The sequence below is a fragment of the Labrus mixtus genome, chromosome 16, assembly GCF_963584025.1.
Source record: "Labrus mixtus chromosome 16, fLabMix1.1, whole genome shotgun sequence".
Taxonomy (NCBI): domain Eukaryota; kingdom Metazoa; phylum Chordata; class Actinopteri; order Labriformes; family Labridae; genus Labrus; species Labrus mixtus.
The window spans coordinates 8,513,863-8,526,666 of NC_083627.1; the positions used below are offsets into that span (position 1 = coordinate 8,513,863).

General features: G+C 39.9%; 1 protein-coding gene across 5 annotated transcripts in view; it reads left to right on the top strand.

Moving 5' to 3' along the window:
* The window catches only part of phf14 (PHD finger protein 14), a 72,350-nt gene that overhangs the window by 9,888 nt on the left and 49,658 nt on the right, over positions 1-12,804 (top strand). For all 5 annotated transcript variants that reach the window (XM_061059938.1, XM_061059940.1, XM_061059939.1 and 2 more), the window contains exons 5-9: positions 7,275-7,434; positions 8,221-8,332; positions 9,421-9,558; positions 11,071-11,217; positions 12,222-12,492. In XM_061059938.1, the coding sequence (XP_060915921.1) occupies positions 7,275-7,434; positions 8,221-8,332; positions 9,421-9,558; positions 11,071-11,217; positions 12,222-12,492 (828 nt within the window). The remainder of the gene's footprint in view (positions 1-7,274; positions 7,435-8,220; positions 8,333-9,420; positions 9,559-11,070; positions 11,218-12,221; positions 12,493-12,804) is intronic.

Consider the following 12,804-nt stretch of genomic DNA (forward strand, 5'->3'; position numbering starts at 1 on the left):
CTTGCAGGTGTCTGTTAACGTGCCTTATTTAGGGAATGTGTGATGGTTAATGAGTAGATTTCAGTGAATTCCATTTTTTGAAAGTATCATCAATCATGTCAGTGTGAAAAGAATTGATCCAAGAATGAATTGAGCCAAGAATCACCACCTTTAATGCAGGAGGAAATGACTTTCAATAGCCATCTTTTTTAACAGCGTAAAAATCCTCTTTAATAATGCTAATGCTAATCCATTAAATTTATACTTTTGTGTGTTTATTTTATTTTTGGGCTTGGGATAGAGTCTGAAACTGAGTCGAGAGAGAGGGAGGAACGACATGCGGGAAAGTAGCGACATGTTGGATTCTAACATGAGCCGCCCGCTGTTGAGGACTTAAGCCTCAGTACATGGCGGGCAAGCACTAATCACTGGGTGACCGGTGCCCCATTTTTTTCAACTCATATTTAAAAATGATGTGTTTACCCCCTTACCCCCGTAGATTGCTTCAACCTGAAGCCATGTGGTGTAATTGCTGCAACTAAATCCTACCTGTTAAAACCGACAACAATACGGTGAGGATCTTGACAGAAAGTCCTCCTTGTTAAAGAGTAAGATGCTTTTTAAACAAGCTTCAGAAAGCTGTCAAAATGTAACTACCTCCCATTGGGCTGTCTTTTGTCAACATTTGTGAAAAATTCAGTTCACCCTGAACTCATGGAAACACCAAGCCAATGTTAAAAAGTTGTGTTTGAGTTGATGAACTCTGTATTACTTAGTGAGTGAAAGAAAGAAGTAACTTTTTTTTTAAACTTACCGTCTACAAGTTTAACAAACTCTGCCATGCTGCTACAAAATAAATTCCTCTTATGTAAAGTGTGTTATATTCTCTGTTGGAAGTGGATAAGGAACCTTGTCCTTGTATTTCTAATCCAAGTGTCATTCTTAAGTACTGCACTGTGATCTAAGGTGTTATTTGCATTAATGAATTCAGGATGTTTCATGTATTTATTTTAAGGAGCACTGAGCTGAATCTTGCTACCTCTAGATCTAACTATTTAATTATGAAGAGCTGCCATGCTGAGGCAGGCGAGTTTGACCTGAAACTCAAAGTATGTCCTTCCCTCCTTCTGTAAGCATAATTGTTGATTAGGCCATATTATTATCAGTAATTGATTTATTTCCTAATTTTGTGAGCTGCAACTTAGATTGTCAAATGATAGAAAAGTGCTTGGGTAGACAATGATGTAATCAGTATGTCTGCTGAGATACTGGGGAAGTTGCATGTTTCCAAACAATGTGAGTTCCCTGCACAAACTCCTTACGTGGAACAATTTCTTTGGACAAAATGTTGATAATTCAACACCTTTATTTAATAATTTTTTTGTTCTTTAATTATTTGCAAAAAACAATGGCCTTTACGCCCTGTATCACTTTAAACTAAACATTGCATTCTAGTGATACTGCCCTCTTAATGGTAAATGAACACTTACTAATGAGTGAATGCGGTGGCTGTGTTTTTCTTTAATCAAATGCAGACTTTGACATAATTGATCAATTATATTCTTCTAGGCAGAGAGAGAGAATAGGCTGGAGAAAAATGGGAAGGTTGTGTTTTACAGAGTATCATCTCTTTTTATTGTGATCTATTAGGTCTGGAGGCCCTCAGGGATAATTTCTGGGTCTTATGTTTCTTATGCTGTATGATCACAATGGCTGTAAATACTGTACTCACTGAAATGTTTCCTCAATAATTTTTTTGCCAATGATCCTCAGCTATACCTTCTATGAAGCCGACAGACTTGTATATTTGCCAAGGTAACTATGGGACTTTGACAAAATTCTGATATAATTGATACATTTAGGGCTGCAACCTAAAATTCCCTAAAACAATCAGTCAAGAAAATGCTGAATTGATGTTTCTTTTGTCAGTCAGTCACTCTGCACTTTTTCACTGTGAGACAATGCTGAAATTTAGGGGCTTCTGGTTTAGCTTGCTGTTATCAAATCAGCAATGAGGATACCCAAACAGCAGCGACATGACTTCAAACACTGAATAGGAAAATGGCTTTAAATGTTTTGATTTCTTGCCTACTGCTGCTGCTGCTTTTAGAACATTTAGATACAAGTGAGTCTTCTGGTAAAAAAAATAAGACTTAAATTGGTAGTAAAGCAGTTTGCATGAACTGATAATAAAATAATTGAAAACTTTGCATTTAAGTGCAAAATGTGATTGAACTCCGTAGTTCAAAGTGAGATACTACCCTGTAAACAACCTTTTCCTATTTCAAGAATTGTGGGTTATTTGTTTGTTTGAGTGCCTGTTACCTTAAAAGGTGACTGCGCTGATACAGGACATTATATCATCTACCTCCACTGAAAGGTGTTCACATAAAATGTTAGCTCATTTTAGATATCACAAAGTAACTTGTTCAAGCCAAAGACAAGGTCAAACAAGGGAGGACTTTGAGGGAGAGATGAGAGACGAGCTGTCAGTAGCTGGAGCTCATACCAGTCAGTCTTGCTGCTCGGCTTCACTGCTTCTCTTTGTTGTTGCTTTCTCACTTCTGTCCGGACACCATCACTCCCTCTCAAAAAAGAAGAGAGGCCGACATGAAAGGAAGGCATACCAGACCAGGCTTAAAGATCAAACGCTGCAATGGGCATAAGTGTTTCCACAGAGCACATACAGGAGTCCTGTTCTTACCAGCCTGCCTTTTGATTATCACACTGCAGCCAGTTGTACAGACAGACATCATTACCATACCACAAGTTCTCCTTTGGCCTGCATTTGCCTTTGACTGTAAGAGGAAGGTATCCTTTGTCACTGATTCATTGTTAAGCTACTACAATTCTATTTTGTATCCATTAAGTAGTCTGTATATCCGAAAAGACTGTATATGAAGACGTATGGAAAAACAGCCGCCTGGGAGTGAAGCCAAAAGATTCAGAGCTCCCCCTGCTGACTGGCTGCAGTATAGGTCATAAACCCCACCTCCTCCATTTTTAACAGATCTGACATGGGTCTATCTTTAAAGTGAAAATGCACTTCAACCTTTGTAAAACCTGGAATCTGTCTTGATAGTTCTTATAATGCTGAGTGTTTTATTTTTCTGAGTAGTCAAGTTAAATTTGTGCTTTCGTTAGCAAAAAGGCAATTGGTATTTCTTTAGATCTGATTTCTTAAGACTGTCAAGTCTGATGCTAATTTGTTATTGTTGACAAATCCCATGAAGACAAGTTTGTCTGTTTACTTTTAGACTTCCTACGCTTCTGGTAAAAGAATCAATTTGGAAGCTGAGCGGTCAAATAGCCAGCATAAAGACAAGGTTGTACATGTGATGGTGAGTTATTCTAATACCCACAGCAAGACAGGGAATGCCTCTAACAATGTGGGATAGGTATTGATGATGAGCAAAGCCTTATTAGCACTGATCTGCTACTATGATTTATCAACCTTGAAAAGCACAACCTTTTTCACCAGACAGCCATTCTTCTTCATCGCTCTAAATCATGAACAGACACAGCAAGTTGCACTGTACTGTCACTATAGAATTTAAAATGACTGCCATCTGCACAGTCTACTGTTTTGGTGCAACATCAAATTCACCATGTGAAATCATCCATCTACAATAATGTGCTGCACGGAAGCATTGTAATGTTGGTCTGCGTAAGCCACATTTCCCAAAATCGGCAATATTTTACACTGGAAAGTCCCACCTGTAAAACAATGTTTACAGTGAGCGAGGTCTCGTTTTCAACAGATGGCGTGAATACATTCTTTATTTCTACCTCATAGGAATGTTACAACTACAATACACAGTTAAAAAACAGCATTAAGAACACATGAAAGCTAACCAATGCGCCACCGTGCAGCCCTAACACGACTTAAATATTAAAAAAATAAATAATAATGCAAGGCAAAGATTGGAATTTGAACTACAAAAACATCAAACTGTGAAGGTTAGGATTCAGATGAACAAACTGAATTTCAAATCACTTACTTGATGTTGGTTTGTAGGATATCTAAGTCAACCTGCTGCACTAGGAAAGGTCTTGAGTTGTTCAAACCATATACTATAGTGTTACAATTTTGCATGAGTTGGAACATTTTTTTGTTTTTATAGTTTGCTTCTCTTCCTTTGTGGGAGAGAAGCTAACAGTTCTTTCTTTCAATTCTCAATACAGTTAAAAGTACTTCTCTCGGTTCAGTCAACTCTTCCTCGCCCTTCTTTTTTTTCCTGCCAAGCTCGTCATTTCTGACAAGGATAATCTTTCCTCCAGGGATTATGAAGCTATCCTGTAGTCATCACTTTTTGTCAGCTTAGCTCATATTAGCCAGCAACCCGTGGCTTAACGGTCTGAGCTTTGTATCCCAGTTCAAAAGGAACACCGAAGATTTGTGCCACGGTTCAGCCTTAATTCGGTTAAACCAGCATGGTGGTCATTTACAACCCCCAGTTTCACGGTTCAAAGCCCAATCAGTGAAGATGAAGAGCCCAGCTGTTGCCAAAGGTATTCCAGTAATACCTTTGCTCTAAAAATAAAAGTTGAGTGGAGCTTTATTGGAGCTAGCAGGACTTAGCCTCCTGCCCCTGCCACATAGTGGGGATGAAAATGGAAGAAGTAGTTTTGCCCAAATCTCGGGTACTTAGAATAAGATGTTCTTGGTTTTGAAGGTCAGGGTTAAGTCCAGCTGTGTGTTAATTGCCCCAGAGGAGTAATCATCAGCTTGATTGGTGTGTCCTGCATTTAAGTTGATCTCGAGAAGAAACCAGTGGCCTGTAAAATCTGAAGATGCTCCCCACCAACTGAGAAAGAGCAGAGTTCAAAATTAGAGATTCACCGTGACATGCTGCAAATGGTACTCTCAATCAGAAAAGGACATGCAATAAACAACTCTGTCTGCCCCGGTGTTTGTTTTCCATGAGCTGCACGACTCCCAAGTGTGGCTCGCAGTGACGGGCATGCAGAACATTGAGCTTTTGATTTGCAAGTCTTTCCCTTTTGCTCAAAAAGCCCGAAGGCTGGTGGAGTGAATTAGGAGTTAGAGCGTTATCTCCACAACGGAGGCAGAGCACTGATTGCTGCCCTCATTGGTAGTGAAGAGCACGTCTGCCATAATAGCTGCCATAGAAACCACATCAGCCAAGTAATTGTTTAGGCAACCTCAGAAAATTAAAAGGACAACATTGAAATCCTTTCGCTTAGCTTCTTCCTGCTTAAGTTTTTTTTTTATTTTTTTTATCAAATGTTAAATTTGCAGTGCTGCAGTGTCACAGCAGATTGACAGCTTCAGGCCAAAGCATACCAGGTCTCCTTCTACTTTGTGTCTTCTACATGGTCCCCACAGTGCTGGATTATAAAACTACATGGTTAATTTTACAGTACAACCAAGCAATTGCACACAGGACAGACATCAAAGCACTGCATATTGCTATGTGTGTTCTGTGTGTTATGGTTCTGGATTAATGGTGTAGTTTTTGTTCTTTAGTCGTACTGTAGCTGGCCGAGTGAAGCTCTTAAAACATCAATGAGATTTCAAAACACTTGCGTAATGAATTTAATCATATTAATTGTCAACTTCTGCATTCAAAGGTATAAATGTGTCTTTGACTTGTATATATTTTCACACAGAAGGAAAAACATTACACCTAGTGACAAAAAGAACAATTAGACACCGCGTTCAAAAAACTGTTGATCAGGAGCGCAGATGGCCTAGTGGTTAGTGTGCACGCCCCATGTACCGAGGCTGTATGCCTCAGGTTTGAATCCGGCCTGCGGCTCCTTTCCCGCAGGTCATTCCCCACTCTCACTCTCACTGATGTCCGACTCTATCCACTGTCCTACGTATCTCTACATTAAAAGCATAAAAACCTGTTGATCATGTTTATAACTCACACCAACTTCCTTTGTATAAACTCACAAAAGTTTACAAAAAAAGGGTCAAAACTCTGACAGAAAAGATTCTGCAGCAGCTACAGCTTTGTCACCACTTTTACCACGTACAACATACAACACCAACGTTTGGTTGCCGGGCAACCCAATTGCTGCTAATAATGTCATCTGAAGTGAGTGTGTTGCTGATTTCAGCTGTTGTACCAACGTTCAGTCGGTCTTATGTACCGCAGAATCCTCCAGAATCTAAACTTTTGTGTGTGCGGCTGGTGTCACACAGGCACCTTAAGGGAACTCCAATTCAACACAATTTCTTTATTCAAAGCAGCAAACCTTTCATTGGATATTACATGAACTTGCTACTTTACAATTGTGAGAAAATTACTTGATAGTTATTTAAATACTTTTAAAATAACATTGGGCAGTAGTGATGTAATACCAAGACTGAAATAGCCTGAAATGGTGACATTAACCTTGATTAAAAGCAGTTTAACTCAAACTGTTCAGTCATTTATTTTAAGGAGATCGAGTGGAGTCTTTTATAGTTACAAGGTCCAAAATACAGTTCAGAGGCAGCAACCTATTGGATTTGCCATTGTTGCCTTGTATTCTTGGACTAAAACAGGAAGACACTTAAATGATGTCATTCTTTTTGCTATCTTCCTCCCATTATCACAGGTCAGGCTGCTCTGTCCTCAAAATGTTGTTGTTAGCAGTGGTGGGAAGTGGTACTTGGTTGGTACATAGCAGTGCATCAGCTAGTCTTTACAAACCACAGAGCTACAGGTTATAATTCTCTGCACAGTCATCCTCCAGGCTTTATAAAACCAGTCCACTCAACCTCACTTTTCTCTGAGCTCTTACAAATAGGCTGATTACAGGTTCCCAAGCAGTATCGTTTGACCATCGTTAGTATTTTGTATTGCTGCCTCCTTTTGTAAAACAGAAAAGACCCAACAGCTCTACTTTGAGAAGAAGAACCTTCCAACTTACGGTCAAGGTACTTCTTCTTCTACAGCTTTTTCTATTTCCTAATTTGATCTATTCCATTTGAAAGATTTGACACATTTTGATGCTGCTTGACCTCAACTTGAGATCAGAAGTTTACTTTTTGAGGCCGGAAAAATGATAGTGGCAAATGTGTATTTCACATCACTGTGTTTTTATATGAAGTACTGACTTTGACTAATGGCTGTTCTCTTTACTGAAAAGACTGAACACAACGGGTGCACTGGTAGTTCAGGAGTTTGAGAGCATGAGTCGAGGCCCTCAACCTTTTTGATACATGTCTCTGTTTTCTTTCCTGTCCCTCCATTGAGTTCATATCTGATGAAGATAAATGGAGAACAGCAGAATTGTAAAGGGTATTTTCTTAACTACTCCTTTTCTGTGTTTTCCAGGATGCTATGGTGTGGACGGTGAGAGCGACTCCATCATGAGCTCAGCCTCTGAGAACTCGACGGAGCCTTGGTTCTGTGACGCCTGTAAGAACGGAGTGACTCCCAGCTGTGAGCTGTGCCCCAACCAAGACGGCATCTTCAAAGAGACAGACGCCGGGAGGTGGGACACAGGCGCACATTGACCCACCGGTCAGCTGCCATTTACCAGAGGCAGCGAGTGGAACGTGTTCAGAAACAAATGATGCTTTAGTTAATGACATCAGCTGGCTAAAAACGCTGAAGGCGACATATGAAGAATCTGAAAATTGTTCATATATTCAGCAGTGGTAGGAAGGGGGAAGTTGGATTAAGGAGGAGAGAGAGAAGTGGCAGAGGAGTGAGGGAGGAGAAGAGATAGAGGAAGAAAAGGAGTGAGAGAAAAGAGTGTGTTATGTGAAGCGTGGAGACTTCAGCCACGTTATCGCTGATAGTGCTCCTCAGCCAGGCTGCACCCGAATTTACTACTTCACTAGAGCATGAAAAACACAGCAAATTAAACTGTGAAGCTGTTGCTTGCTAGAGATGGATATCTTTATATTGGACTTCGGATTCCCTTCCCTAAAGTCCGCATTTGAAATTGTGTCACAGCAGACTGTAGCTGGAGTCTGGGCCTACATAAATCTATGAATCCATTCCCCTTTTGAAGCGTCTGAGTGACTCACTGCAGCCGGTTTGATAATATTAAGTGGCTCATTGTCTGCAGTAATACACAGCACTTAATGCATTATTAACACACAGCCACAGATCTTAATCATTGTGATGCTGTTTCTTAAAACGAGTGAGCAGAAATTAATACATCGATAATGTCACCTTGTAAAAACGGTGATCACTTGATGATTCTCTTACTGTTGATTTCTCTGTTTCTCTTCAACACTAAAACCTGATTTTTTTATGACTGTGTTTTCAGATGGGTGCATGTGGTTTGTGCACTTTACGTTCCTGGTGTAGCGTTTGGAGACATCGATAAACTGCGACCGGTGACGCTCACGGAGATGAATTATTCAAAATATGGAGCCAAGGTATGAAGTCCAAAACAGACTGGTGCAGATAGGAGTGTTGATTCATGTTTATTTAAGATATGCAGTCCCATTTAACATTCTGCAGACAGAACACACTTCTTAGACGTGTTTCCTAAATGTTTATCTAATGCAGTAATACATGATGCTACATTTATTGTGTCAATAAAGTTTGTATTACTGCAAGCTGTCTATAATGTTCAACCAGCACCCCTATTATTATGCATCAATTTCCTGGTCCAGACTTTTAAATCCATCGACTCCACTGAACAAATTTACAAAACCAAAACACTTTTACCAAGGACAAAACACATTTACATTTTATAAAACACATTTACAAGATGTGAAACACTTTTACCAGTCCCCAAACAAATTTACAAACGACAGAATGTTGACGTAAAGGGAATGCTCCAGAAAATGTATCAACTCAAACCTCTTTAAATATTTGACGTTTCAGACCATTTCAAAAGTTTTAGTTTTGCTTTCAAGGTGCAAAGTGAGTTGAAGTTGAAGAGGGTTTGAAGTCTAAAATAATTAGTGAAAATGTAAACACACTGAGCACAGGTTCTCTCTGTCTGAAGGACAAGAAGTCAGACTGTTCTTTGAAAAGTAAAAGATAGGTTCAGTGAAAGTATTCTTTACAGAAGTGATGGAAATACATGAAATAAATAGAATTGACAGAAATGTCTGCATTTTAAGGATCACAGTCTAAGAGCTCTATCGTACGCCTGGCGCAAAACATCTTGGTGCACAGCGTAGGTTTCTTTCCTATTTTCCTCCTGACGCAGTTGTCATTTTAACACGCTCACGTTGTCTGAGGAGGAAATGAACTTGCGCTCCCATAAGGGCCCTGGGGTGTGTTTGTTTTAAAATGAGATGTGGTCAGGGGAAAAGCTGGCGAGGTCCTATCTTTAGAAACTTGCAAACTGTAGTCACATCACGTCATCCTCTTTAGCCTGAAGCTTTATGCCAACATAGTGTCCTAAGTGTAGTTTGATAAACGAGCATTGACAGCAGTAGACTTTGTACATCAAAGCTGAAGCATGCGTTACCTGAGCTGAAGAGGAGAAACATTTGTGTTGTTTTTTCAGGAGTGCAGTTTCTGTGAGGACACCCGCTTTGCCAGGACCGGTGTGTGCATCAGCTGTGATGCAGGAATGTGTCGCTCGTACTTCCACGTCACATGTGCACAGAGGGAGGGGCTTCTGTCCGAGGCTGCTGCAGAGGAGGTGAGGAAAGAAAGAAATCTTATTGTTAATAAATGAACTCCTGAAAAGTGTTTAAAACACAACATACAGGAATAAATACATACGTTCATATATATGCAAAATAAAAGAGAAAATCAGGAATTACAATCCTGTTGGCCTCTGTCCCGCTTTGGTGTTCACCTCTGAGAGGACGTTTTAAGGTATTTTCATGATTTTTTGTTTTTGAAGTTCTTTTTTGGGGCCATTTTATCCTTAATTAGACAGGACAGCTGAAGAGAGACGGAAATGTTGGGAGGAGAGAGAGAGGGACGACATGCAGTAAAGGGCCAAGTTGGATTGAAACCCACGACCGCTGTGATGACGACTTTTGACTCTGTACATGGGGCGCACTATATAACTACTAGGTTATCCGCACCCAATTAAAAATATATATTTAAAAGAATACTTAATCTGAGTTTTGAGGCTTTGTAGCAGAACAAGTCTGTCACAGTGATCAAAAGTTTCATCATCTGAGTTTAGATCTGAGTGTAAGTGAAATAATTTAACATTTAATTTCTCCTTTGTGAGGCTAAAAAAAAATCATTATTCTTTTACTTTAGAGAAAGATTTTTGTGTGCGAGTTATTCAAAGTGTTGATTAACGGATGTTGCTACACAAAGTCAGAGTGAACAAAACTATCCCTGAAAAACAAAATATGTATTTTTTTTAAAAAAATTCCGTAGAGGTCGTGGACCAACGGAATAATTGAAAGTGCAGAAATGAGTCTTATATTATAAACTGTATGAAAACAAACCTCTGTCTGTCTGCTGCAAGGGATCATTTATTTCATTTGACCCTTTTTTAATTAATCTATAATATACATTTTGAGTTAGAGCCTTCGATCTTTTTGCAGCAGAGAGTCGAGCTCTCCTCCTCCTCCTCCTTTAGTGTCAGCACATTGTTTGTTGATGACATCACAAGGTTATTTTGTACTGGGTAATAAGCAGTTTAAACACACTGGTGACCATGGCAACTCAGCCATGGGAGACGGGAGTGTTTTTTTATATTCTGGTTTAAATTGATCTAAAATAGTCATCAGATATCATAAAAAGCTACAGCATCATTTTCCTACATTGTACAGCCCTTTAGGTTTTTAGCACATCATAGGGATACATGTGACGCTTCTGAAGATACTTCAGGAAATTACTTCACATGCACTGCAGATGAATTCATTTCTATTGCAGACTTTTAAGGGTTACTATAAATTGTCCTTTCTGCTGGGATGGTTCATGTATACACTAAACATCTCCTATTTCTGCACAAAAGAAATATCCAGAAAAGTGCTTCTCCTGCAAACCTCTTAATCCAGTAAATTGCAATAAAGAGCTTTTATTAAGATCCAAAATGCTGATAGCATCAACAGCTGGCAGAAGAGCTTCACTGATTCCTGCAGACAGGGAGGAGACGGGTTTGAGACTGGCTTGTAAAACTTGTTGGCAGCGTTAACTCATTATTGCTACTGTTAATTCCATGCTTGTGTTTTTGTTTCCTCAGGACATTGCGGATCCATTTTTTGCGTACTGCAAGCAGCATGCAGACCGCTTCGACAGGAAGTGGAAGAGGAAGAATTATCTGGCCTTACAGTCTTATTGTAAGGTCTCTCTGCAGGAGAGAGAGAAGCAGCTGACTCCTGAAGCTCAGGTCAGGTTCTCGAAGTCATGTTAGCTGCAAGTGTTCAACATTTACATGTGTGGTTTTATAGCCATGGATAACTTTGTTTTTAACCTGATATTAGAAGGGGATTCTGCTGGTGAGAAGACAAAACATCCCTTTGATTAAGTTCTTGTTTGTCTCACTGACAGGCTCAGATTGTTATTCCAAGTGTCTGACAACGCTATGAGAAGAACCCCGTCAGAGATATAAGCTTTTTTTAAACCATTATAATCTCTGACATCTCTCTTTTGAGCCACTAGACCCCATTTTAAAAAATGGTTGTTTTACAGTGCACTAAAAGGGATGTTCACTGCTTCCTCTGCTGCAGCTATTCAGATTTTTACTGTTTTGTTTGACTGTGACTTAAATTTAGACGGCAACTTCAGACCAAAAACTATTTTTACAAACTTACACAAACAAATTGACCAGTGGAGGCAGTGGCAGAAGACTATGTCTTGTGTTCTGCAGGATTAAAGAATCATGGAGTCTGGTGGCTTAAAGGAGAGCGCTGAATCAGCAGTTTCTGGTTGCCATCAAAAAAATCCTTCTCTACCAAAATCATCTCTCTCTGAAGAGATTCTTTCTGTCATTTTGTCAGGCACTTGGAATAACAATCTGAGCCTGAGTAAAAACTGCAAATGGACGTACTTGGATCATACTGTAGGCACTTTCTTCAAGGATAGTGTTGCAGCCATTACAGCCTGTTTTGCTGCAGGCTGAATGTTTTTGTATCTATTTGTCATTTAGACCCCAAAGTTTGTCGAAATAGTGCTCATATAAAATAAATGCCAGAATAACCTCCTGAATTGGAAACACGTATTAGACTGTTTCCATGTATCAACAAACATATGATTCCTTGTTGCCTGTTTGTGGAGAGAAATCATAATGTGTAACCACTGATGGTAAATTACCATCATAATGTGGGAGTATGTTATGTTCACATCGTGTGTGTGTGTTTGTTTGTGTGTGTGTGTGTTTTTGTTACACTGCAGGCCCGGATCACCACGCGCCTGCAGCAGTACAGAGCCAAAGCAGAGCTGTCCAGAAACACTCGGCCTCAGGCCTGGGTGCCCCGCGAGAAGCTGCCGCGACCTCTGACATCCAGCGCCTCCGCCATCAGGAAGCTGATGAGGAAGGCGGAGCTTATGGGCATCAGCACCGACATTTTCCCCGTGGACACGTCTGACGCTAACGCCAGCCTGGACGGACGCAGGAAACACAAACAGCCCGCCCTCACTGCAGACTTTGTCAACTATTACCTGGGTGAGGAAACTCGTGTTATTTATTCTCTCAGATACAGAAGTATTCACTCAAAGCTCACCTGTGTGACGCTACATAAGTAGAGTTCCAGAGACACCAGAAGCACTTTATTCCTTCTTTAATCTCCAGAGGAAAAAGTACAGAGCTTCAAACCAGAATCTTATCCGGGTATCTCTCTTTACTTACTCCATTCCCTTACATTTAAAGATAAACAATTAAAGCATCAATATCAGCTTCCTGTCTCTGTTTTTTTTTTTTTATCAGGAGTGACAGATAAAGTCAACAAAGCTAAAGGGTATTTAGTATTTATATCCA